General features: G+C 48.3%; 1 protein-coding gene across 4 annotated transcripts in view; it reads left to right on the top strand.

The window, feature by feature from the left end:
* The window catches only part of Kdm2b (lysine demethylase 2B), a 120,705-nt gene that overhangs the window by 43,604 nt on the left and 49,992 nt on the right, over nt 1-27,109 (top strand). For all 4 annotated transcript variants that reach the window (XM_076848617.2, XM_076848692.2, XM_076848757.2 and 1 more), the window contains 3 exons: nt 5,047-5,162; nt 10,698-10,824; nt 14,520-14,989. In XM_076848617.2, the coding sequence (XP_076704732.1) occupies nt 5,047-5,162; nt 10,698-10,824; nt 14,520-14,989 (713 nt within the window). The remainder of the gene's footprint in view (nt 1-5,046; nt 5,163-10,697; nt 10,825-14,519; nt 14,990-27,109) is intronic.

Here is a 27,109-nt window from a genome sequence, read left to right as displayed (position 1 = left end):
GTGGGGGTGACTCTGTTACCGTGGTCCCAGGCCCCTGCTTGAGACAGAAGGGATAGCACTTGGTGGGCAGCAGGTATGTGGACCCTGCAGAGTAGCGTGGAACCTTGGGCAGGAGGTGGGTCCTGGAGTGTGCTCCAGCCCATGCAGGTGTTGTGGGGTGTGTGGGGGACACACACAGCCCTGGTCACCCTCCGTGACCTTTCTATCTCTGTGCCTCAACTATTGCATCTCTACAGAGGGAGTGGTGTCCTGGGACTGAACTCTGGGACCCTCGAGATCCCTCTCATCCCTGTTCCCTCAGCTCTGGGCCCTGTGCAGAACTGGGAGGGGGCTGGTCATTCTGTTGACTGGTGACTTCCACTCGTTGGGGAAGGTCCTGGGAAGCAGCATCACAGCCACAGAAGGTATATAACTGTCTTGAGGGCTGGAAGAGATGTGGATTTGAACCCCAGCAAGCAGGGGTTAGACCCCAGCAAAGACATAGCAAGGCCCTAAGCAATTAAGTGAGACTTTGTCTCAGAAATAAAAAAAATAAATAAAAAGAGTTGAGGATATAGTTCATTGGTTAAGCACCCTTGAGTTCAATCTCTGGTACAAGGAAAAAAAGAAGAAGAAGAAGAAGAATGAAAGTGAGAGAAAGGAAGATAAGAGACCATTGGAATTTACCACCTGCCTCCTGGTGGTGGTGTGACAGGGGTGGTAACAACATAAATTGGTGGTTCCCAGGCATCATTTGTTGGACCAATGAATTTAAAAAAAAAAAAGTTGGGATCTTATATAGAATTACAATTTTGCTAAAGATGGACATGAAATTAAAAACACGAGGGCTGTAGCTCTGTGGTAGAGCACCTGTCTAAAGTGCACAATCCCCAGCACTGCAAAACCCAACAAAACCAAGAGCAAAAAACCTACTTGTGTAATCCTGCTGTTTCATGACCATTCTTGCAGTAAAGCAGGTGACATGCAGCCCCACCTTGACATCCCTGGTGGTTGGTTCCAGTACTCTGGGTGGATACCAAGCTCTGTCTCCAGATGACTGACGGTACCCAGAGCAGGGTCAACGCTGTGCCAACAGTTGCTATGCGGTATTGTTTAAGGGATAATGACAAGGAAAACCTTGTCTGTGTAGGTTCAGTACAGATGCAATTTGTTTGGATATTTTTGATCTGCAGTTGGTTGAAAGTATAGATGCAGAAGGTGTGGATAAGCATGGATGACAGGAAGAAACTAGAGAATAAGGGATGGTACTTTAATTCTGGTAGTTTTGTGTGTATGAAAATCTATGCCATCTTTAGTTTTCTCATTCTGTTGCCAACCAGTGAAAACCAAAAGACCCACAGGACATAGACGAATGTTTTGGCTCCTCTGGGGACTTCAGATTTTCTCTGGTGTCCACACCCTGTGAGCCATGACACACCCACATCTGAGATTTGGGGTAGTTGGTTGTGGCTTCGGGTGGAGAGGGAGCTTTGGGGATTCCAGGAAGGGTTGGCAGCCTCCTGAGCTTTTCCTTACTGGAGAATCTAATTTGGGCATTTCCTGCTTCTGACCTGGGTGTTCTGTCCCCTGGTGTGACTTTAGGTAAGTGTCTCACCTCGTGCTACCCCCAATTCCCCCCCCCACCCCCATCTGTCCTTGAGTAAGTCCTCTTCAGTTCTCTGAAAGCCCATGGGACGCTGATGAGTTAGGAAGATTTTAAATGGTGCAGTGTTTTTTGTGAGATGTGATTGAACTTTTTGGCTTGTGTCTGAGGGGCTGTGGTCAGGGCTGTTCGTTCTTCAAGCCTCATTCCTGGACAGTCCTGGAGAGCTGCCTGGGAGAGGAAGACTGTTGACAGGTGACTGAGAAGCCATTTGACCCCTTGTATCATGAAATTTCTCCATTTTGTAACATGAGTTGAATCAAACTAAACACGTCCCTGGATCTGATACAGTCCGTGGTGTGCCAGTTTGGGTTCCTGCTACCAGCTACGAGGTCCTCACTTCATGTTGGCAGCCCCAGGGCCCACCCAGGGCCTGACCCTACACAGACAGGATGCTCATCAGTGCTCAGGAGTGATGCCAGGGCCCCGGTGAGTCATGGGCCTCTGTGGGTCATGGGCCTCTGTGGGTCATGGGCCTCTGTGTGAAGTACCTCCACCGGAAGAGGCAGCTGTACGGAGGCGGCTTTTGATTCTGAATCTGAAATATCCATTGTGGATGAGACTCCTTATGCCTTCACTGTTCTTCTTGGCCCCCTCAGGTCCTAGAGATCAGCCTGGCAGTGGGTTTTGTGGATTGCTGCTCTCCTTCCATGAGTGCATCTGTCCCTTGTCACTTGGCCTGAATAGCCTCTGTTTATTGCCATCATATTGCTGATGACTCTGGACTGAAAACCAATGGCAGATGCCAGCCTCCCCTGTCCAGGCACCAGCCCGGGACACCTGCTCTCAGACTTCCTGGAGCATTGTCACGAGCGGGCTGCCGTTGGGAGGGTGGGCATGGATGGGGCTCATGACGGCTGTGGTTTCTCCTCCCGGGTTCTTCCTGAGGCCAGCGTTTGGGCAGTGAGGCAGATGTGAGCAGGCGGGGGAGGGATTCAGCAGCCACTGTAATCCAGGGCAGGCCACCTGACCTACCAGGGAGCCCTGGGGTCAGAAGAAGCTTCCAGAATCCCTCAAATGTTGGGGTGTGCAGATTCCCTCCTCCCTTCCTGCAGTGGCAACTCCCGTCTGTTTCCCTCTTTGCTCACACATCGGGCTCATGGATATAAGCCAGGTGCGTCTGCGGCTCCACCTGCCAGGAGAACAGGGAGAGTCCGAGGCTGATTAATACAGATTTCCATGCGTGCCAGCCTTTCCCAGACCCTCGTGATTGGCAAGAACATCACAATCAGTGATACGTTCCCTACACAGTGAGTTCTCCACCAGGAAGGGAGTGCTCTCCTTCTTGTCAGGCAGGGACACTGAGGCCAGGAGAGGGGGCAGTTGCATGCTCTTGTCACACAGTGATCAGGGCTGGGGGCAGCCTGGAACACTGGCCACTGGGTTGGGCTTTGTGGAGGGAGGGAGGTGGGCAAGGGAGGAAGCGTGAGACTAGGAAGAGCAGCCGGCAGGCAGCAGAGGCTGGAGACTGAAGAACTGTGGGAGCCAAGGCCTTTCAGAGGCACAGCCTTTGTCTTTCTGCACAGAGGGTGTGAGGGCCCAGGTGGCTTGCAGTGGCACACCTGGCCCACGGAGCAGCTGTGTTTGATGGCCAAGCCCGAACCTGGGAGTGAAAGGCAGAGCGGGGCTGGTAAAGGGAAGCCTTTGTTCCTGCGCCTAGGGGTGGCTGTCTCCTATACCATCTTTCCCTTGCTCTCCCCTGAGGACCACCAGGTCTGCCCTGGTAGGAAGGGCCAGCAGCCGAGTGTCCAACTGAGGTCTTAGCCTCCCTATGCTCTTCCCAGGTGGTGGCTCTGCTCCTAGCAGCGGTGGCCGCCTATGACTCAGGGCTGGCATGTCATAGCTCACAGGGGAGCGACTCAACTGCTTGGGCTTGTGGGGAGAGGCGGATTGGGTCTCTCCCTGTCATTTTCCTTTGAGTAAAAGACTTAGGCACATAGGGTTTGGGGGTGCAGCTCAGTGGTACAGCGCTTGCCTAGCAAGTGCGAGGCCCTGAGTTTGATTCCCAGCACTGCAAAAGCAAACAAACCTAACAAAACCAAAAAAGAAACAGAATTAGGCACACAGATGGATGGGAGAAGAGTCTTGGATGGCTGCTGCCCTTGCCCACTTGCCCCCTCCCCCCCGACTGACCTCCGTTTCCCACCGGGGCTTGTTCTGACTCTGTCTGCTCTTGTCTCTGCCTCTGTCTCTTATTTCTCACCGTGTTTCTCCTTTTGCCTCTCCTGTGTGTTTCCATGCCTATCCCGTGGGACTTCCCAGCTAAAAAGGGAGCTGCTTCTCTTGTCAGCTGCGACTTTGCTCAGCGAGTGGCTGGCCTCCTCTGAACCTCAGTTTCGGCATCTGTGAATTGGACTCGATGCAAAGCTCTCTAGCCCCTCACTTTGCCTCTGTCTGGCAACCAGGAGCTGTGTTGGTCTCTCAGGCACTTGGCAGGATGGCCAGCCTGAACTGAGGGGTGGCTGTTGGATGAATTCTGCATCTTTCTTTGTCCCTAGCGGGATTAAGCAGAGGCTGACTGCCTGGGTTCAAAATCCCCATGGTGACTTGACTTTTCTGTGCCTTGGTTTCTTCGTGTATTCGGGTTGAATACACGTTCTTGAGAGGGCTTCTGGGAGAATTAATGAGCCGAGGAAAGGTCTGGAAAGCCTTGAGGCTGTGCCTGGCACAAGTGAGTATTTCAGTATCCTTACTGTGGTGACTGTGGGGCTGTGGCCTGGGATCCCAGGGAGATGAACAGCCAGGGCCCATGCTGTTGAAGCTGCAGTCTGCAGGAAAGAGACCTGTTAGGCCGCTTAGCCTTGGGGGCCGAGTAGAAGCAGAGCTGAGATGGGGAGCAGGCATCGTGTGGTGAAGGAGGCCACTTGGAAACATGCCTGGAGGATTCAATGACAAGGTGTACTCTGCAGAGGAAAGTGTCTGGGTCCTGCCTCTCTGGCAAGATATCACTCCTTTGTTGTGGCTCTGAGCTGTCCTGGTGCTTGTGGCAATGATGAGAAAAAGGCTCGGGACAGATGTGCAGCCTGGGAGGGGTGTTTCCAGCTGCCTAGCCAGCGTGGAAGCTGGGAACAGGGCCTGATTCTCTGTCGGCTGCCATAGTGGGGTCCCAGGAGAAAGACTTGGCCCTCAGGGTCCTCCAGGTCGGGCTTGGTCTGCAGCTTCTAATACCTGACTAGAAGTAGCCAGGGGCCACTGTGGCTGCCAGCCCAGTTCCTCTAAGCTAACCAGGAGTCTTGGCTTTCTACACCAACTATCCCCCTGTATTGGAATTCTCCCAGCCCTAGGCACACACCCGCGGCACCCCCAGGCCCTCCTGAGTGCCATCTTTCCCTCCCTCAGGCCTTGTGCGGAGAGGAGTCCCCAGGGGACTGGAGGCTCATCTTCCTTTACCCTCTGCACCCCAGGTTGGATCCACGCAGTCTACACCCCCGTAGACTCCCTGGTCTTCGGTGGGAACATCCTGCATAGCTTCAACGTGCCCATGCAGCTGCGGATCTACGAGATTGAGGACAGAACCCGGGTAAGGAGCCTTCCTTCTCTCCTGGGGGGGGTGGTGGTGGTGCCAACCATTATGAAGTCCTCTGCAGTCCCCCTTTCCCTCTTACTCCCTGTCTTGAGCCAGGCCTGGGTTGTAGTCTTACAGGGTGGAGGGGAGGGTATCCCCAAAGAGTCCCTCAAGTTTTTTGATCATCTCCAGACATAAGGTAGCCAAGCCTCCTTGTGGAAGAGGAAGTGTCTCTTGAGAAAACAACATAAGAGATCAGGAACTTAGCCCTTTTCTTCTCCTGTGAGGAAGGGGTGTGAGGGGCTGGGGGATCTTATTGTTGCTGATGTTTGGAGGCCTTGGAAAGAGGGTCTACCCTGGTCCAAGTTCAGGTATTATTGGCTATGCCTTCTCCCTGGGGACCTGAAATCTGATGGAGAGGAAGCCTGAATTCCCCCAGGTCCCCTCTCTGAGCTAGTCTCAGTGCCTACTGGGGACATTTCAAGGTCTTTGAGGCCAAGGCTTTCCTCTGCCTTTGACAGTGACAATTTCTCTTATATCGGGTCTCCCCAACCCATGCCCCAAGACCAAGGGTCCATGTGTGTCCTGTGTTCCTTGAGTTTTCCCTACAGATCTCTGGTGGCTGGGAACTTACCATCCGCTTTCCCCATTCTGGGGCTTGAGCAAGTGTCCCCAGGTATCTGAGACAAGACCAAGGGTTGGAAACTGGATCCCTGAGGCAAAGAGGGGCCATTTCTTTCTGTCTTTCTCTCTTTTTAACATGGCTATTTCAATGTTTCTTTTGAGATATAATTCATATAACCATAAAGTGTACATTCAAAGTGCACAAATCTGGGTTTTTAGTATCTTTACAACGTTGTGTAACCATCGTCGCTAGTTCCAGAACATTTCATCACCCTAAAAAGAAACCTCGTACCCATCAGCTGTCACTCCCTATCCCACCCATTCTGCTCCAACAGCCCCCAATCAACTCTCTGTATGGATTTGCCTATTCTGGACATTGGCTATAAATGGAATTGGACAATATGTGTTCTTTTGTGTCTGGCTCTCACTTGGCACGGTGTTTACAAGGTCACCCTACACTGTCGTGTGTATCAATGCATCCTTCCTTCTTAGGGCTCAGCACCCTCCATTGTGTGGGTAGATGGTACCCTTTCTTCTTGGGATTTGCCTTGGAGTTACTTCTTTTTGGCCTCAGAGAGGCATTGATGTGCCTGGACCCTAAAGAAGTATCTCACAAAAGAGCAGCTCTGAGCCAAGTCCATCTTCCTGATCTTTTTTTCAGGCCCAGGTCTTCTTCATGGAATCACATCCTTGAGTCAAAGTCTTAGCCACTATGTGAACCGGATCCCTTCAATAGTCCTGATGTGGAGGGGCCTGGTCCAGAGGTTCTCTGGAGACGACCCAAAGCCCTGGTGGGCAGTCATGCATACTCCAAGGGCATGTGGACATTTGCAGCTGGTGTATTTGCTGCCTGTGATGCCCAGGTCTGCAGACACTGTGGTCTGTGACTCTGTGCAAACCCCTTGTTTGTGGGCTTTCTCCCCTCTGTCACCCACCCTACCCTCCTGTCCTGGTCTGGAAAGACCAGCCCAGCCCTGATCTGGAGTGTGCTACTCTGGGCTGTCCAGGGGAAGGCACAGTTGAGGCCCGAGTGGTGTCTCATAGTCTAGGTCAGTGCTGTCTGGGGCTCAGGCCAACTGTTCTTTGGCCCTGAAGAGCAGGCCAATTTGTGAGCATACCAGCAGGTGTGGATAGAAACAGAACAATCTAGAGCCGGAGGTCAAGCTCAGGACTTTCCAGGCAATTCCTGAAATCCAGAGTCAGGCTGGGATTTCTAAAGACTTTGGCAACTTGCTGGGCAGCCGTCCCCTCCCCTGGGAATCTGAGCATGTATCTCAGGATCTGGGCCCCATCATTCCCAGAGAAGCCAGCCTCCCTCCCCTACTGGCGGTGCTCAAGGCAGAAGGCAGGCTTCACGCTTAGCTCTTGTGGAATATTGTGTCCATATTGAGATGTGTGGCAGGGCCCCTCCCCCAAGACCCCCTGTCCCTGTCCTCTGAGTGGGCACCCCATCTGGTTTCCTTGGAGCAGGTTGCCAGATGGGGGGATGGGGACTGGCTGACGGGCAGGCTGGGCTGGAACCAGCGGCAGGCTTTTTAATCTGCTTTGATTTCTGGTCTTTGGAGAGGGGCTTGGCTACAAGGCTCAATTGTTTATGTCTTATGAGCCAAGGCAGACAAAAGGCACTGCAGAGAGAGTCCTGGAAGCCAGATAAAATGCCAGGGCTCCTTGTCAGCTCGCTACAGCTTAATTCTTTGCATCCCCCTGAGCTCCCTTAAGAAGGTTATCATCATTTAAAAATAGTTTTTCCCAGGCTAGGGATATAGCTCAGTGGTGGAGCACTTGCCTAGCATGTGTAAGGCCCTGGGTTCAATCCCCAGCACCTCAAAGGAATGAATAAATAAAAAGTAGTTTTTCCAAAAGTCCTTAAACCTGGCTTTGCTTGTGGAAACCACATGCAGGAGGTGGGCTGGAGGACTCTCAGTCTAAAAGGCCTGTGATGTAGGTTTGTGTTAGAAAAGGAATTTGCCTTTGTGGCTGAAGATGGGGGACCCTCATCCTGGCTGGAAAGCCCTGAGATTCTCCAGGAGGTCATGTCTTGCTCTCACTGTTGTAATTTTTCTGGGCTGGATGGTAGGTGACCTCACCTGGCAGTGCCACTGCCTGTAAGGTGGCAGGTCAGGTACAGCCTTAGTGTCTGGTGGAGTTCCACTCCCTCCCCACTCTGAAGATAAGAATGATGGACGAAGTGTCCTGGTATGGATGCGATATGCTGGTCTTCTAAGATAATGTCGTCATGATCACGATGCGCTTTTAAATCCGGTTAGGTTAATAAGGGACAGGGATGGTCCAAATGATCACTCATCAAACTGCTGCGTCTCTTATGCTTATCTTTTTTTTCCCCCTGCTAATGGCTTTAGTGAAAGCAGCCTTCCCAGAAAAGGTAATGCCAACACATCCATTCCCTCGCAGCCAGCAAATCTGTTTGGAAATTGCAAATAATTTACCCTTCCTCTCCCCCTCCCTACCCCCCCACCATTGGATTTTTTTCCCCCATTGATTTTTTTTTTCCAGGAGAAAAACAAATTTTAAGGCACTTCCACCCACCCTTGTGTTTGACTTGTGCAACTCCTTGAGACCTGGGAGTTCTAGATGCACTGAGACACCTCGGCTGTCATCTCCAAAGGCCATTCAGATCTCAGATGACTGAGGCCTCCAAAGTAGGGCTCAGGCCAGGTGCCCCTTGAATGGGCCTTTGGAACTCAAATTGAACCTTGCGATCACCCCGCAGTGCATGCCATTTCTGACTGCCTTGCCCTGCATTTTGGACTGAGGTCAGTTAACAACTCAGTTTGGTGAGGCTCCGAGTTTGTCACCAAATAATATTGAGCAATCGTGTGTTTAATGTTCCCAGGCATGTGGCTGAAACCTTTTGAAGGCGAAGGGTGGAAGGCGACAACTCGTTTGTAAGTCAATTCTTTGCAAATTTTGTTCTGCGCAGTCTCCTCTCTTGGAAAAAAAAATAAAAAATAAAAACAAAAAACAAAAAACAAACCCTCAAATTCCTTCATCAGCATTTATTTTCACCCAGCTGGTTTCCCTTGGGTTCAGCAACAAAGAGGGGAGATTTATCTTCCCCTCCTGAAATACAGCCCCTCCATGTTTCTGTTTTTTTTTTTTCCTAATCTAGGAAGATTCTCAGGCATCACAGTGCTCATCCATGGCACAGTGGCTTGGATGATGTCCAAAAAAATTTGAAAAGTCAAAATGAACTTCAGAGTTTTACCAGTCAAGTAAAGATATACCAGTGAGAGCCTGTCTTCCTCAGCTTGCATTTGAGGGATTGAGTGATTTGTTTCAAAATTCCAATGGGGGGAGGAGCTGAAGACCCCCCAAACCCTTAGTCACAGGTGGTCAAGGTCTGCTTCATGCTGAAGAGCCCCTCTCTTTTGTAATCTCCAGGGGACATGGATCCAGTAACTGTGCAAAAAGATTAATACCACAGCAATAAAACTGGGCTTCTCAGAAAGTAGCTGGAGCCAAGGAAAACGCTAGGTTATGATCCCACCTCCATGCATCTCCCCAAGGAGCTGGAAAGCATGCGACGGCCACGACCTCATTCCAAAGCATACCACCCACCAGAGGCAGGGAGTGCAAATGGACCCAATGGGAGGCCTCAGAAACTAAGCTAGCAGGCGAGGGCAAGGAGCAGAGGGCAGGTGGGAGCTTTTCCAGGTGGGTGCCTGGAGAACAGCAGGTGTGCTTGTATTTGTCTCCATCCCAGAGGTAGAGCGCTGCGCTTGTATTGTCAGCAGACGGACCAGGGGAGCTGGGCTGGCAGAGCGTGTTTGCTTAACCTCCAACTCCCTGAGTTCCTGGTGGGTGAAAGAGGTGAGGGGGTTTCTGACTGGCACAGACAGACCCTTGGCAAGAGAGCTAGAGAGCAGGCCAGGGGCAAGCGTGGTCGAGCAAGACCCCCGTGTGGTATCTGGAGAAGAGGGCCCTGCCGTGAGAGATGGGGTCCACCCTTCATATCCTTGCTCTTCCCTCACCCACTCAGGATGCAGTTTCCAGAAGGCTTCTCTGTGCCAGGGTATTGCTTCCTTCCCATCTTCTGCTGCCATTTCCACTGTGCAGATCCCACACTGCCACCCATTGGAATTCCCCCCACCCCTGGGGAACCAAACCTTTTAGATTCCATTCACTCTCTCACCTTTACTTCCCCCCATAAGAAACATCCAAGGGGGCCTCCATGTGGACTTCCAGGTGTGTGCGCCCTGGTGTCAGGATGTCTGCGTCATGCCAGGGACTTGTGCCCCAGGGAGCCCTTGGTAGCAATACAGGCTGGGGCAGCACAAGTGGTGTGGGGAGGAGCAGGAGGTGGACACCTGAGGCCCCCGCCCCTGGAGGTAGGTGAGGCCACACCCCATCTTCATTGGTTCTCCCCACAGCCTCCCTCCCAGAGTGCAGGAGGAGGGTGTTCCATAGCCTGTCTGCAGATGGGTAAGGCTTGGGGTGGGTTTCTCCCTTTCAATGGGGAGGGAGAGACAGCAGAGTCTGCGCAAGAACATTCTAGAACAAAGGAGCCCATGTATGTTGTAAGCTGGGGTCAGGCTGGGCTCCCACCTACAGATTCCCATAGCCACTGTCAGCAGGGCAGGGGACAGCTCTGTTTGACTGCATCTCACAGAAGCACGAAGTCAAGCCCTCCACCTTCCCGGGCGTGCAGCCTGGGGACCTCTGAAGCGATGCCCTCACCCAGGCTTCTTCCTCTGCCTCATCGGTGCATGCTGCTGGCATCCTCCCTTCCAGCGCCTGCCTCCCCCCTCCCCTCCAGTGACATCCCCCATTTTTCCCTGCTGCCATTTGTGCTCTTGCTAAGATGATAAGAGTGACCCCAACCTGTGGAACCTGCCCCCGCTTCTCTCCCTCCTGTCCCCGTGGCCCTCAGAAACTGACCTGTGCCCACCTGGTCTCTGCTTCTAGGTGCAGCCCAAGTTCCGTTACCCCTTCTACTATGAGATGTGCTGGTATGTGTTGGAGAGATATGTGTACTGTGTGACCCAGCGGTCCTACCTCACTCAGGAATACCAGAGAGAGTCCATGCTCGTTGGTGAGTGTCCCCCGGAGCCCTCGGACAGCCCTCACGGCTGGGGCAAGAGTTGTCTCTTCATTGGGGACTGGGGACAGTCTGGGATTCAGGGGATTCTTTTGAGCCAGAGTGTTGGGCAGAATCCTAGACGTCCCTCAGGGGAAGGCAACCTTGTCAGGTTCTCAACTGGAATACAGCAGCCAAGAAAAAGAACCCATGACCCCCAAGGAGTCACTTTGTCACCTCCAATTTACAGCTATGCAGATGGGGGGAGTAGCAGGTCACCAGCAGGTTACAGAAGCAGGACTGTCCCACAGAACAAAGAATCCTGGTTCTTTTTCTTCCCCTGTGGTCACCAGCTGACACCCCCACACAGACACTCCCTGGGGGTTGGGTTTTGCTCTAACTGAGCAGGCCCGTGCGCAGGCCTTCCACACAACCCAGGCTGCCTTTGTGCTGTAGCAGTGGTGGCGAAGCTAGCTTGGAGGCACAGGGGAGTGTTCAGAGCTGCAGCTGCTGTGCCCTGCACGGCCACTGGTACTTAAAGGGACATCATCCCTGCTGCATGGCTGTTTTTTAATCTTTTTTTATTTTTATTTTTTTTTGGTATTGGGGATTGAACTCAGGGCACTATACCATTGAGCTACATTCCTAGCCCTTTTTATTTTTTGACACAAGGATCTCCCTAAGTTGCTAAGATTGGCCTCGAACCTGTAGTCCTCCTGCCTCTCTGCCTCCCAAATGGCTGGATTAAGGCATGTGCCACCGCACCCAGCTTATCCTTGAGTCTTTTTTTTTTTAGAGAGAGAGAGAGAGAGAGAGAGAGAGAGAATTTTTAAATATTTATGGCGGACACAACACCTTTCTTTGTATGTGGTGCTGAGGATTGAACCTGGGCCGCATGCATGCCAGGCGAGCGCGCTACCACTTGAGCCATATCCCCAGCCCTATCCTTGAGTCTTGACTCATAGATGCCAGCTCTGGAGTTGTGTCTAGCAGTGACAGTGAGCCGTGACCTGCAATATGTAGGAAGAGCACAATTCTTCCCATCTGTGTTGCTGAGCTGCTAGTGCTGAGGGGTTTTCCTGGATGTCATATATCCCATCTCAGATGTGAGATTGGTTCCTCTCTCCTAAGGTCTCGTGATTTCTCCTGCAGTCTCTGATGTGTAGCACATTCACGCTCCCCCATAAGCTTTCTTCCTCTGCTTCTTTGGCTCCCATCCTTGCTGACTTGTGGGGGTTCAGGCTGGGCATGGAATGGCAACGAATGTTCCTGCTGGGGTCATTACAGGGTAGCATTCATTTGCCACCTGGGATGTCAGCTTTGTCTGTGGGAACTGTTGGGAGTCTTGTTCAGTCAGGTGATGGCAATATCGGTGTGTTGGAAAATCCTGAAGCCTCACAACCTTCTCTTCTGGGGGCTCCCAGCTGCGCAGGAGAGATGGGAAATAACCCAGAAATAGCAGGATGTCCTCAGTGACTGCAGCAGCTACCTGCTCCTGTGGGGTCCAGAGGCTGGGGAGAGTGGAAGGACTTCTGATTTTGTGGCAGTTTCCAAACCTGGAAACAGAGAGTCTGTTCTCTTGCTTGGATATTTAGGGTAATAGAAGAACATTTCTAGTTCTGTTAGCAGACACAGAGGACTACCGAGGCTGTTTGGGTAATCAGTGCCCACTTTTGGTTTACATTTTCTTGCCACTGTTTTGCCCTTGGCCCTCTGGCGCCTCTGCCAAAGAGAGGGAGAGGAGTTAGGGAGGCATCTGGTTTATTGTCTGACACTTGCATGCTGGAGCTGGCTCGGTGCAGCTTGATTAATCCTCAACCTTTGCCTTGTATTTAGTTTCCTCTGTGTGGTACTGGGACTGAGGATTAAATCCATGGTGCTCTGCCACTGCATCCCTAGCTATTTATTTATTTTGAAACAGGGTCTTGCTAATTGCTAGGCTGGCCTGGAACTTGCAGTCCTTCTGTTTCCGTCTCCCAAGTAGCTGGGATTGCAGGTGTGGGCCACAGAGCCCAGCTGCCTTTTTCCCCCCCTTCCTGTGGGGATGGGGATCAAACCCAGGACTGCGTGCATGATGGCAAGCACAGCAGCACTGTGCTACACCCTCAGTCCACACCTTGCAGTTTTTTTGTGTGTGTGTGGTGCTGGGGATTGAACCGAGGGCCTTATGCATTCGAGGCAAGCACTCTACCAAGTGAGCTACATCCTCAGCCCATACACCTTGTGTCCCATACACCTTGTGTTTTTTTTTTTTTTTTTTAAAGAGAGACAGAGGTAGAGAGAGGTAGAGAGAGAGAGAGAGAATTTTAATATTTATTTTTTAGTTATCGGCGGGCACAACATCTTTGTTTTTTATATGTGGTGCTGAGGATCGAACCCGGGCAGCACGCATTCCAGGTGAGCGTGCTACCGCTTGAGCCACATCCCCAGCCCACACCTTGTGTTTTTAAAACAGCTGTATTGGGATGAGGTTCGCATATCATAGGATTTACCCATTTAACGTGTGTAGTTCAGTGGACTTTAGTAGATTCACAGGTGTGTGAACAACTGTCACCACAATTAGTTTTACAGCATTTTCATCACCCAAAAAGAAAGCGGTGCCATTTAGCTTTCATCTCCTTATCTCTCCTTCTATACCCCAGCCCTAGGCAACTACTAATCTACTATATTATTATTATTTTTCCCTTCTTCATTTTGTTTCTGCAGTGCTGGGGATTAAACCCAGGGCCCCATGCATGCTGGTTAAGCAGTATACCACTGAGCTACACCCCCAGACCATTTAAAATTTTTTTTTTTTTTTGAGACAGGATCTTGCTGTTATGATCCTTACTTGTGATCCTCCTGCCTCAGCCCGTCGAGTTACTGGGATAACAGATGTGTGCCATTGCACCAAGAGCTAATCTACTTTCTTGTCTGTAGAGATTTATACATTAGGGACTCTGGATTAAACCCAGAGGCACTTAACCACTGAGCCACATCCCCAGCCATTATTTAGTTTTATTTATTTTATTTTATTTTTTTAATTTTTTAATATTTATTTTTTTAGTTATCGGCGGACACAACATCTTTGTTTGTATGTGGTGCTGAGGATCTAACCCTGGCCGCACGCATGCCAGGCGAGCGCGCTACCGCTTGAGCCACATCCCCAGCCCATTTATTTAGTTTTAGATGAACACACAGTATCTTTATTTTTATGTGGTGCTGAAGATTGAGGCGAGTGCCTCCATGCGAGGCAAACACTTTACACTGAGCTACAGCCTCTGCACCCACTTTTTTGTATTTATTTAAAGACAGGGTCTCACTGAGTTGCTTAGGGCCTCTTCAAGTGGCTGAGGCTGGCCTTAAATTTGTAGTCCTATCTCAGCCTCCCAGGTGGCTGGGACTATAGGTGTGTGCCACTGTGCCAGGATCATTAGGGACTTTTCATACCATTGGAATCAGATGACACATGGTCTTTTTTATACACTCAATAAATTGCCAGTTATGATGAGAGGGGTGAAACAACCTCTCTCAACACATAGCCAGGAAGAAGCAGAGTTGGGATGTGAACCTACGTCCAGCTAACCACAGTCTTTCTGGAAGTCGGGAGGTGGAGGTCCTCAGGATCTTCAGAGAAGGCTGATTTCTACAGTGGGGGCGGGGGGGTGTAGAGAAAGGAGTTCCAGAACTTCCACAGGGGTTGGTGATCATTGTCTGTCTTACCCCTGCAGATGCCCCAAGAAAGGCCAGCATAGACGGCTTCTCATCTGATTCCTGGTTGGACATGGAGGAGGAGTCCTGTGAGCAGCAGCCCCAGGAGGAGGAGAAGGAGGAGGAGGGGGATGGGGCAGATAAGGTGCCCAAGCTGCCAGCCGATGGCCCTGCCTCCCCCACCAGCACCCCCTCCGAGGAGCAGGAGAACCTTGGCAAGAAGCCTAAAGCACCTGCCATGCAGTTCCTCAAAAGGACCTTGTCCAATGAGTCAGAGGACAGCGTGAAGTCTACGACGATGCCCATAGACTACCCCAAGACACCCAGCGGCTCTCCTGCCACCGAGGTCTCCACCAAATGGACCCACCTCACCGAATTTGAACTGAAGGGCCTGAAAGCCCTGGTGGAGAAACTTGAGTCCCTCCCAGAGAACAAGAAGTGTGTCCCCGAAGGCATCGAGGACCCCCAGGCCCTCCTGGAGGGCGTGAAGGTGGGCAGGGGTCATGGCTGGGGAGATGGGCAGGTTCTTTCCATTGTGACAGTGGGCAGCTTGGCTCAGGATGGCTTAGTGCACATGTTCAGAGGATCACCCAAGTGCAGGGAGGGCCTCTGTCCAGGCAGGACTGCCTAGGGCACCTGAGCAGGGGTCACCATTAATGGCTGCAGAGGGACTTCCTGGTAGCAGCTGGCTCTGTGGTTGGCAGCAGATTCTTTCATTGTACTTGTTGGAAGGCTGAGGTCTTGCTGGCCGAGGGGTTGAATGTGCAGTAATTTGGTTTCTCCCTCCTGGTCAAAAGGACTTGCCACTATGGCTGCGTCCCTGGAGTGTGCCTCTGTGTCATGTGAATAGGTTGTATATCCCAATGGTCTTCTTCCAGCTAATGTGGTTATCACATGATGGCCTGAGGTTCAGAGGTCTTTGTTTTCATCTTCATTTAACCAATAAGGGTATAGGCTCAGAGAGGTTAAGGGACTTCCCTGAAGTCTCAGATATGAGGATGCAGGAGAGAGTATCCAACCACATAGAACTGCCTCCTGTTTCAGTGTGGCTAAGGCTCTGGTGTAAGGCTACAGAGACATTTGGGCTTCTTCCTACAATGTCTGATGCCCAGGGAAAGCCACCTGCCTTCTGGGGCTGCAAACTGAACTTGCCTGTTCTTTAGGAATTGGTGGTTCATTCTTTCAGGAAACATTGTGTTGGGCCCTGGGGTACAGAACTATTAGGACTATTCCTGCCATCGAGGGGCTCACTGACCAAGGACTGAACTTTGGGGGTCAAAGACCTGGGATTTGCATCAGGTAGCCTGGCAGGTGCTATTAGTAGAGGGTGCTGGTGTACAAAACCCCTAACTCCAACCTTGTTTTATTTTTTGCGGTGCTGGGGATTGAACCCAGGGCCTCCTGCATGCCAAGCAGGTGCTCTAAGAGTAAGCCACATGCATGGAAATCTATTTCAGTTCATGATCCCTGCCCCGCTTTCCTCTTATCCTCCCCTGTGCCCCCATCCCCAGCAGATCTTTACTTGTGAATGGGTCTTTTTCATTACTTTATGAGTTTTGGAGGTTGCTGACCTCTTAAGCGTTTTATGAAAATAAAACTCTCCACCCTCCAAAAATCTATAAAATTTTACATGCAACATTAAGAGATCTTGAACTCGGGCTAGGATTGTGGCTCAGTGGTAGAGCACTTGTCTCGCTTGCGTGAGGCACTGGGTTCGATCCTCAGCACCATATAAATAAATAAAGGTATTGTGCCCATCTACAACTTAAAAAAAAAAGTTTAAAAAAAAAAAAGAAATGGCAAGACTTGATTTTAAAAAAATAAAGAGAGAGAGAGAGAGACAGAGATATCTTGGGCTCCTAAGCCCATTTCCTAATCTTGCTGTGTGTTGTCTATGCCCACTCCCAACCTCTTCACCCAGTAGCTCTACCACTGAATTACATCCCCATTCCTAACTGTGCTTTTTTAAAAATTCATTTGTGGTAGTGGGGATCAAAGTTGGGGCCTAATGTATGCTTGGCAGGCACTATCCGCTGAGCTATATCCCCAGCCCTTTTTAAATTTTATTTTGAGACAGGCTCTAAGTTGCTGAAGCTGTCTTTGAACTTGAAATCTTCCTATCTTAGCCCCTGAGATGCTGGGATTATAGGCATGTGCCATGGTATCTGGCTCTAAATGTGCTTTTTTTAAAAAAAAAAATTTTTATTAGTTATTGATGGACCTTTGTTTATTTATTTGTTTATATGTTGTGCTGAGAATCGAACCCAGTGCCTGACACATGCTAGGCAGGCACTCTACCACTGAGCCACAATTCCAGCCTTTTTTTTTTTTTTTAATATTTATTTTTCAGTTTTAGGTGGACACAATATCTTTATTTTACATTTATATGGTGTTGAGGATCGAATTCAATGCCTTGTGCATGCTGGGTGGGCGCTCTACCACTGAACACATCCCCAGCCCTAACTGTGCTTTTTTAAGTTAGATTTCCTAAAGGAAACCTTAGGATTCTTTCATGTGGCTACTTTTTTTTTTTTCCTTCTGAGATCCCTTAAAATGAAAACAAAGGTATTTTCATCAATCATAAAATAAAGAATGGCATTGTGTTCTGGAAATATTGCAAATGGTTTAAAAACTGATTCATCTGAAGAAGAAATGGTCCGTACTTTTGGAAAACCCCCCTTTTTAATTTTTATTATTATTATAAAATACCTCATGTGTCCTATCCTAGTAGCTGAGTGGTCAGATTTCTTTCTGGAGATGAGACTTGGCCCCGCTTCTGGCCCTCACCTGTACCTCCAGATGTACCTCTAAGGCTGGATCCAGCCTAGACCTCTTGATGGTGTGGAGGAAGCCTGGGGCAGGCAGGGTCTTAAACAAAATGCGAAGAGCCCAGTGCCCTGCCCTGAGGTTCAGTGGCAGCTCATGATTGTATGTGTGATTCTATCAGTGACTGTGTGTAGTGCAGGTGTTTCTGTGTGTAAACTAGCAACCCTTGGTGTTACTTTTTTTTTTCTTAAAGATGATTTAAAGGTCTGGGATTGTGGCTCAGCAGTAGAGTGCACGCCTAGCATGGGCGGGACCTGGGTTCGATTCTCAGCACCACATAAAAATAAAGGCATTGTGTTGTATCCATCTACAAAAAAAAAAAAAAAAAAGATTCTCTCTCTTAAAAAAAAAAAGATGATTTAAAAAAAAATTTTTTTAGTTGTAGATGGACAATGATACCCTTTATTTTTATGTGGTGCCGAAGATCAAACCCAGTCCTTCACACATGCTAGGCAAGTGCTCTACCACTGAGCTACTTTTATTATCTTCATCTTACAGATGAGACAATTGAGGAACAAGAGAGGTTAAAAGTAACTGGCCTAGGCTACACTTGCTGTTCAATGGGTGGTGGTGGTGGGGTGTGTGCCTGCTGTTGCCATACTGTTTTGTTTTAGTGGATATACAGAAAGAGATTTTCTCACTTCTCAAGAGGTCACCCACATTCAGGGAGACACTGAGGTGGCTGCTTGGTCTTCTCTATAGAACAAGCAACAGATTTGGTCCAAGAATATAAGTTGTATATCGGCAACTCCTGGGGTCAAATCTAGACTCCAGGGATTGCATTTGGCTTACAGAGTATGAAACATAGTTTGTAAATAGCTGTCAACATTAAGAAATATGGAGCTGGGTGCAATGGTGCAGGCCTGTAATACCAGTATCTCTGGAGGCTGAGGCAGGAGGATCACCAGTTCAAAGCCAGCCTCAGCAACTTAGCGAGGCCCTAAGAAACTTAGTGAGACCCAGTCTCTAAATAAAATGTAAAAAAGGACTAGGGATGTGGCTTAGTGGTTAAGCACCCTTGGGCTCAATTCCTGGTGCCAGAAAAAGAAAGAAAAAAAGATGGGGAGTTATATAAGTTTCCTGGTCCACGTTCCTTATTGACTGCAATCACAGGAGGGTAGCAATTGACCCTGTGTGTCCCAGTCCCCACCACTCCCTACTGTTTCCCTGAGCGTCACTTGCTGCTTACCATTAGTTTTGCGAAGTCTCTTTTTCACACACCTTAGCCGCTTAGCTCATTTATTGAACTTAGCTGTCTCTAGAGATATTTATATTCCTGAGCATTGTCTGAGCGGCTCTTTCAGGCTAAAGAGCTTGTAAACTGGGTGCACTACCCTCCTTAGGGCCCCAGGGAAACAGAAGTTCCCCTAATGTCTCAATGCTCTGTGGTCAGGTGCCTGCGAGGGGAAGGCGAGTCTAGTCGTCTTCAAGAGCAGAAAGTTCCTGGTTGTCTGGACAGGCCATTTGCCCCTCACTATCCCACAAACCCTGACAAGGTTCTGAACCTGGGACTCACCTTGGGGACTGTTGTCACAGAAAGTGGGCAGCCCCTTCTTCCCAGTTGTGTGCTCTTGTCTCTTTAGTTTTCTCTTAGATGGCAGGGATTCTTTGGCCTTGGTTGAGGGAGGTGGGGGAAAGACACACAGCTCAGGAATTGGATTGGAGACAGAAGTCACTGCTGATGCCCACTTCCACTGCTGCTGTTGAACGATTCCTGCTTCTGGCCAGAGGTGGTTCTCCCTGGTGATTGACTAGTTTCGATCTTTGGCTTGTGTTCCAGAAAATGGTCTCTGTCCTCTGTCTTCCTCTGGAATCTCAGAGGTGTTGCTCATGGTGGCTCACGGTGACCAGAGCCCCTGGGATTGGAGGGGCTCTTTCTGACTCTGGTTCAGTTCCTTGATGGCTAGTTTTGGCTTTTACCCCACCCCCCCCGCCCCCACTTTTTTTGTTTTGTTTTGTTTCATTTGTAATTTTTTTTTTTAATTGTAGGAAAATACAGCAAGCACAAGTTTTACCATTTTAAGTGTCCAGCTCAGCGGTGTTAAGTACATTCATAATATAGTGCAACTGTCACCTCTGTCTAGTTCCAGAACCTTTTCAGCACCTCAAACAGAATCCCATGCCCATTAGAGATCACTTCCCACCTCCAACCTCAACCAGCTTTCTGTCCAGATTTACCTGTTCTGGATATTTTATTGTGACTCAGTTTTAAATTCTGACATTTGCTTCTAAAAATTATTTTTGTGGCCTGGTGGGGCATGCCTGTGATCCCAGCAGCTTGGGAGGCTGAGGCAGGAGGATGGAGAATTCAAAGCCAGCTTCAGCAACTCTGGGCAACTTAGCAAAGCCCTAAGCAACTCAGTGAGACCCTGTCTCTAAATAGAATAGAAAAAAGGGCTGGGGATGTGGCTCAAGGGATTAAGAGCCCTTGGGTTCAATCTCTCGTACCCCCCCTCCCCAATATTTTTGTCAAGTTGTAAGCGTGACAGTGTTACATGATCCAAATAAAAGATTTAACAAACAATTAGCATCTGAGGATAGAAAATATCCCCCTCTTCTCACACCCAGCAGGTAACTAACCATCAAAAGGATGACTTCTAGAGTTTTCCTCTCACCCCCACATATTTAAACACATTCAGCGTCCATTGCAATCCCTGGGAGGTTGGTTCCAGGCCCCCACAGACATCCAGATCCATGGATGCTCTAGCTCCTTATATGAATGGCAGAGAATTTGCAGATAGCCTAGAAACACTCTCTTAAACACTTTAAATCATATTTAGATAACTTATAACCCCTCAGGCGATGTTTATGCTAGGTAACTAATTGTCATACTGTATTGTTCAGGGGATGATAAGAAAAAGAGGTCTGTGTATGTTCAGTATAGATGCAGTTAAAAAAAAAAAAAATATATATATATATATAAAATATGATCCTTGGCTGCATCCATGGACATGAACGGCTGCTGGGAGGACTGTATAATTTTTTAAAAAATATTTTCTTTTAGTTGATGGACACAATACCTCTATTTTATTTGTTTATTTTTATGTGGTGCTGGGGATTGAACGCAGTCCCTCATGCATGCTAGGCAAGCGCTCTATCACCAAGCCACAACCCTGGCCCCCAATTTTTAAATAAAGATAGTTTGTTCTAGGCTTGGCATGGTGGCGCATGCCTGTAGTCCCAGCAGCTTGGGAAGCTGAGGCAAGAGGATCACAAGTTCAAACCCAGCCTCAGCAACTTAGGCTCTAAGCAACCCCCCACCCCCACCCTGTGAGATCTTGTCTCTAAATAAAATATTTTTTAAAATGGGCTAGGGATGTGGCTCAGTGGTAAAGCACCGTTGGGTTCAATCCATGGTACCCCCCCACCCCCTCACCCCCAGCAAAAAAAAAAAAGAAAAAGAAAATTAGTTTATACTGCTCTGTGATTTCTTTTTCTCCCTGGAAACTCTCTTTTTTGTGTGTTCATACCTATAAATCCATCTTACTCTTTTTTTATTAATATTTTTTAGTGTTTTTTTTTTAATATTTATTTTTTGGTGTAGATGAACACAACACAACACAATGCCTTTATTTTTATGTGGTGCTGAGGATCGAACCCGGGTCCCGCCGTGCTAGGCGAGTGCTCTACTGCTGAGCCATAATCCCAGCCCCTATTTTTTAATTGTTGATAGACCTTTATTTTATTTCTTATTATTTTATTTCTTATTATTTTTATTTCTTATTTGCGGTGCTGAGAATCGAACCCAGTGCTTCACACATGCCAGGAAAACGCTCTACCGCCGAGCTACAGCCCCAGCCCTCCTACTCTTTTTTTTGGACAGAACTTTTTAAAGTTGCACTTGTCCCCTTCAGCCATGCTGTGGGCAAGACAGTACCTTGGTGACTTGCCTAGACTGGAGTTTATTTAGATTCAAGCTGAAGTAACCACTTTATTTAATTTGATTTATGAAAGGAAAGGAGATTCCAGTATTTTTGTGAAAGTCTCTTTCCTCTCTGGGTGGAATCCTCCAGGAAGTTGGCACCAGGTGCCTTCAGTGACTCCCTTCTGCAGGACACTTATTCCAACAAAGGTGTCAGGAAGTTGGCCTGTACAAAATGGGAAGAATGGGAAATCAGGAGTCACGTTTGGTGTCTTTCTTTCTTTCTTTTTGTTCTGTTTTGATTCTGGGGATTGGACCCGGGGTACTGTACCAATGAGCTATATTCCCAGCACTTTTTATTTTTTGAGACAGTTTGTCACTAAATTGCCGAGGCTACCCCATCCCCCTGCCTCTGTCTCCTGAGGAGACAGGCCTGCACCACCATGCCCAGCTTCACATTTGGTTTCTACCCTTAGCTACTTGCCTCGTGACCAGGGCCATGCTCCCTCCAGAGGCTCCTGGGTTCCCTTCCTTGCCTTCTCCAGCTCCTGGTGGCTATAGGCCATCCTTGGCTGTCCTCCTTGGCTTGTAGTTGTGTCACTTCCAACTCCCCCAGGGGATGAGTGACTGTCAGTGGCTGTCTTCTCTATGTGCTGTCAATGACTGATACCAGTCATTGGATTAAGGCTCAACCTAATCCATTATGACCTCATTTCAGCTTGATTCAGTCTCCAAAGACCCTGTAGTTGCATTGGGAGGCCGTGGGTGCTCAGGATGTTCGAGGGGTACACTATGAAGCCAAGACATCATCTTTCCTTCTTGGATTGGCCACCCTGATCTGTGTGCCGTCCCTCCAAGAAGCATCTCTGCTTTCAATTAGAACTTAGGGAGATAGCCATGACTCCTGATGGCAGCAGAGGAGGGCATGTAGTTCTTTGGGGACAGGACTAGTCTCTTCAAATTGATTCTAAATGACTTAAAAATAACTGGCTAGAAGGCAAGGTTTGTGAAGGGTTCGGACAGAGACCACCAAGGCTGGAGGTGGAGGGATGTTGTCAGATACCTCTTTGCAAGGTGATTTTGCAGCTGCTCCCATGAGTGCTGCTGACCCCATCTTCATTAAGATAATGTCATGTCACACCCTCCTTCTTGAGATGACACACTCCTCTGGGTAGAAATGCCCACTCACTGTGGACAACCGCCTTTGTGTCTTAACCTCCCTCTCTTTTTTTGCCCCCATTGGTGACAGGAATTGAATCCAGGGGTGCTTTACTATGGAGCCATATCCCTAGCTTTTTAAAAAATTTTTTTAATTTTGATGCAGAGTTGCTGAGGCTGGCCTCAACTTCAGATCCTCCTGCTTTAGCCACCTGAGTCCCTGGGCTTATAGGCCTGAGTCACTGTACCTGAACATCTGCCTTTTTTTTTTTAATCAAATACTTTTTTAGTTGTAGGTGGACACAATGCCTTTATTTTTATTTTTAAATTTTTTAAGAACATTTAGTTGTAGGTGGACATAATACCTTTATTTAATTTTTTATGTGGTGCTGAGGATCCATTCCAGTGCCTCACACATGCCAGGCAAACACTGCCACTGAGCCACAACCCCAGCCCCAAGTGTTTTTTTTTTTTTTTTTCCTTAACACTGAAATTGAGATTGGTTGTACTGTTCTTATATCAAACTCCAAACATAATATGAAACTAAGCCTAAATTAAGAGTACATTATTGGCCTGAGAATATGAGTCAGTAGTAGAGCGCTCACCTAGCATGTGTGAGGCGCTGGGTTCAATCCTCAGCACCACATAAAAATAAATAAATAAAGGTATTATGTCCGACTACAACTAGAAAAAATATTAAAAAAAAAAAAGTTCTGGAGGGAGGTGGAATTCCCTGTGCCATCCATCCTGAGCTGGGTGCCCTTGGGGAGCACACAGAAAGACCTGCATCAGGGTTGACCGGTGTAAAGCCTTCAGCTGGGCCAAATGCACAGTAAACTAGAACTGATGTTGTTTGTATCATTATTTCACCATGGAATGAAAACAGGCTGGCCTTGAGTCACGTGGAAGAGCCTGTGACAAACTCTGGACCATAGAGAACAAGCGTGCTTAGCTTTTTCTCTTGGGACCATCAAGTCCTGATTCTGGAACATACCTTCTCACTTAAGCTGTCCCTCTCAGGTCCTGCTGATTTACAAAACAGTGAGGCACAGAGCCCAGACATTCATTTCTGGATTCTTTTTTTTTTTTTTTCTTGTCCTGCTTGGGGACTGAGCCCTGGGCCTCATACATGCTAAGCACAGGCTCTACCACTGAGCTGCAGCCCCAGCCCCCTGTTGCCTTAACCACTTCAGAGAAACCAAAAGGCCGGGAGCCAGTGGTAGGGGACTGGCTTCCAGTTTGATTACAGAACAAGCCATGAAATCTCAGGAGAACAAAGGAGAGAAGACAGGGACCTAGGGCTCAGATTCAGATACCTAGGCAAACTCCATACCTGATTCATAGGTAGCCATTCCATTTGCAAAGAAAGACACTTTTTCCAAGTAAGCTTGCATTCACTTTTGTCTTTTGGCAGGGAGCACAATTCAACCCACTACAGATGGGTTTTTAGGAGCAGGCACAAGATGGTTAGGCTGGAACAGAGGGAGGTGCCCAGAGAGCCAAGGTACATTAATACCTGGCACTGGCTCTTGCTGGCAGGGGGGCGGGTACCCCTGAGGCAGCTGGGTTCCCAGCTGCTCTCTCTTTTACCAGCCGGGTTGGTGCTGCTTTCCTGCGGCCTGCCTCTGCCTTGTTATCACAGTGGTGGTATTTTTAGTCACTGCATAGATGGAGTTTCTAATTATTAACGCCCCACCCTGGGGAGCAGCGGGCCGAATCCATTTTTAACTAATTAAGCTCTTCGAGAGAAGTTGGCATAAGGGGGAGCCAAAGCCCAGCCATCCATGGTCTGTGGTTCTCTTCCATGGGTCAAACATGGGGCAGTTTCCAGCAGAGAGGGCCACCCCTGGGCTTTTCCCAGCCTGAGGCTTGAAGGCTTAGGGGACTGAGCTGCAGGCAACCTGCCTGCTTATACCATGCTTTCGAGAGCCCCAGGGAATGTATAAATTCAGGCAGAGCCTAGGGAAGCCAGTGGCATGATTCCCTCCACAACAGTCTATTTCTCAAAGACAAAATCTCCTATTAGGATACCCATCCCACTTGTCACCTACAAAAGAAAATACTTCCCTGAGGGAAGAGCCAAGAGCACCCTCTGGTGGCCACATGTGGAGAGAGGACTGTCTCCCTGAAGTACTTAGGGAGAATTCTGTTCCAGGAGGAAGTTTAAAAAAAAATTTTATATTATATATTTTATATATACACACACAGACACACACATGCACACATATGCATATATATACACACAAATATGTATATACATAAAAATAAATTATTATTGATCATTATTTATTAGTTGTTATCCACACTTAATCCAGTAATTACTTTTTGTAACCAGACTTCCCTCTGCCTCTGTGCTTGTGAGTTACTGAATTCATCTCTGACACAGAAATCACAAGAAATTTTGAGACAATTCAGAGGGAAACTCAAAGAATACAAGGCGAGTCTGCATTGTTTTCAGCCATACATTCGACTTACATTGGTTGATTTTTTTTTTTTTTTTTTTTTAATTAAATTTCAACCTGCTGGGCTTGTGGCTCAGTGGTAGAGCGCCTATGTGAGGTACTGGGCTTGATCCTCAGCAACACATAAAAATGAATAAGCATAATAAAGATATTGTGTCCACCTACTAAAATAAAAATATTTTTAAAAATTTTCAACATTTTAAAATACAGAGATTTTAAGTAAAACTCTAGATCTTTGGTTTCTTTGGAAAAAAAATCAGAGATCCGGTGGGGCATTCCTATCCATGGGAAGTGAGTAGGCTGGAATTGAGTCGACTGTGACTTTTTTTGTTTTTAATTTCTTGGTAGTTGTAGGTGGGCAGAAGGCCTTTATTGTATTTATTTAGTTTTCTGTAGAGCTAAGGATTGAACCCCTGCCTCACCATGTGTTAGGCAAGTGCTCTGCTGGGGAGCTACAGCCCCAGCCCAGCTAGTGACTCCTTTAAATGGGGCACGTGGTCTCCAGTTTGGACAGGCTTCACCACTCTTTTTGTCTTAGTCTCCGTACATCTTTCGCCTTACTGCCTGGATCCTGGAGGCCTTTGAGGTTTTCATCCTCTCTCCCCTCTAGAGTCCAGGACAGGGCTAAGGGGACAGAAAGCCCAGTGGAAGTGTTGACCTCTTAAAGATTTTGCAGGGAAGGGGTGCTGTGGATTGAACTTAGGGCCTCCTGCATGTGAGGCAAGCACTCTACCACTGAGCCACATCTCTATCCGTTTTTAAAACTATTGAGACATGGCCTCTTAAGTTGCCCAACTTGTCCTTTGCAATCCTCCCAATTTGGCCTCCCAAGTATTAGTGGTTTGGGTGTTGTTTTTTTTGTTGTTGTTGTTGTTGTTCCTTTGTTTTGGTTGATAACTCCAAGTTCTACCACCTCCTAGCTATGTGACTGTGGGCAAGTCACTTAACCTCTCTTGAAGTGGGGAGAATCAGTCTTGCCTCAAGATAGGATTACATTGTTATGCAGAGCAGGGATTTAAACAGCTCCTAAGAATGGTAACAAAATTATGGATGGCTTCACAGTTGATGTCAGTGTTCTATCCCTAGTGAGACTGTAGGAAGCATAAATTGCAGAACTTGACCCCATAAATTGCAGAACTTGACCCCAGGTCTTCAGAGAAGAAGACCACCCCCGCCCACCCCCACCCCCAGATATTATAGTAACAATTCAACTAGTGAAGTATCATATCCCTACCCTGTGCTTTCTAGAATTTCTGAGTCCATGGCTTAGAATCCTTACTGCCCTCACCACTTTGTAAAAATTGTAGTAAGAACCATAATATTAAATTGGCCATCCTGACCACAGTCAGGTGGCAGCTCCGTGGCCTTAAGTATGTTCCCTTTTTGTACAACTGAAATTGAAACTCTTTATGCATGAAACATTAAGGCCTTACTCTGCATCTCCCCGGCCCCTGGTAACACCATTCTGTACATTTGCCTTTCCAGGTCCTGCATGTAAGTAGAATCATAAAGCCTTGGTCCTTTTTTGTCTGTCCTCATGGTTCATCTAGGTTGAAGCACAGGTTAGAATTTTCCTTTTTTAGGCTGAATAATATTCTGTTGTATGGATAGACCACATTTCATGTATCTATTCATCCACCACTGGAACCCCTTCTTTTTGTCTATTACAAATAGCCCTGCTCTGAACATGGGCTTCTCCCTACTCTTTTTTAAAAATTTTTATAAAATTTAATATAGGCTAAATGATATTGCCATTTGTGTGTGTGGGGGGGTGGGGGGGTACTGGGGATGAGCCCAGGGCCTCACAGGGTCCACCACTCAGGGGGGACTAGGAATGCCCTAGAACTGAGCTTCACCCCCCCCCCCCCATACTTTTCTCCATCAGGATTCAGCCATGTTCCACCTCTTACTAGCTCTGTGGTCTTCATCTATCTAAATCTCTCAGTTTCCTCATCTGTGACTTGGAAATGACAGTCCCTGTCCTAGAGTGGTCACAGGTGTCAAATGAGAGTGACATGAGACAGTTTTTATAGTCGTCTGAATAGAGAACATACTCAGAACTTCTTACTGTCATCATTCAGCAAAAGGTGCAGCCCTGTACCCCCAAGGCTCTCCCTGCACCCCTCTCACCTGGCCAGTCCAAGCCCTCCCTGAGTGGTGGACCACAGTGCAGATAGGACTTGGAAATGGCAAGTAAAAAGAGGTCCATTGCAGTATGTTTAAAACCAAGAATTAGGCTGGGATGCAGCTCAGTGGTAGGGCATACAGTGTGTGAGGCCCCGGGTTCCACCGCCAGCACCTA

This window comes from Callospermophilus lateralis, chromosome 1 (genome assembly GCF_048772815.1).
Source record: "Callospermophilus lateralis isolate mCalLat2 chromosome 1, mCalLat2.hap1, whole genome shotgun sequence".
NCBI classification, from domain to species: Eukaryota; Metazoa; Chordata; class Mammalia; order Rodentia; family Sciuridae; genus Callospermophilus; species Callospermophilus lateralis.
This window is presented reverse-complemented; position numbering and strand designations above follow the sequence as displayed.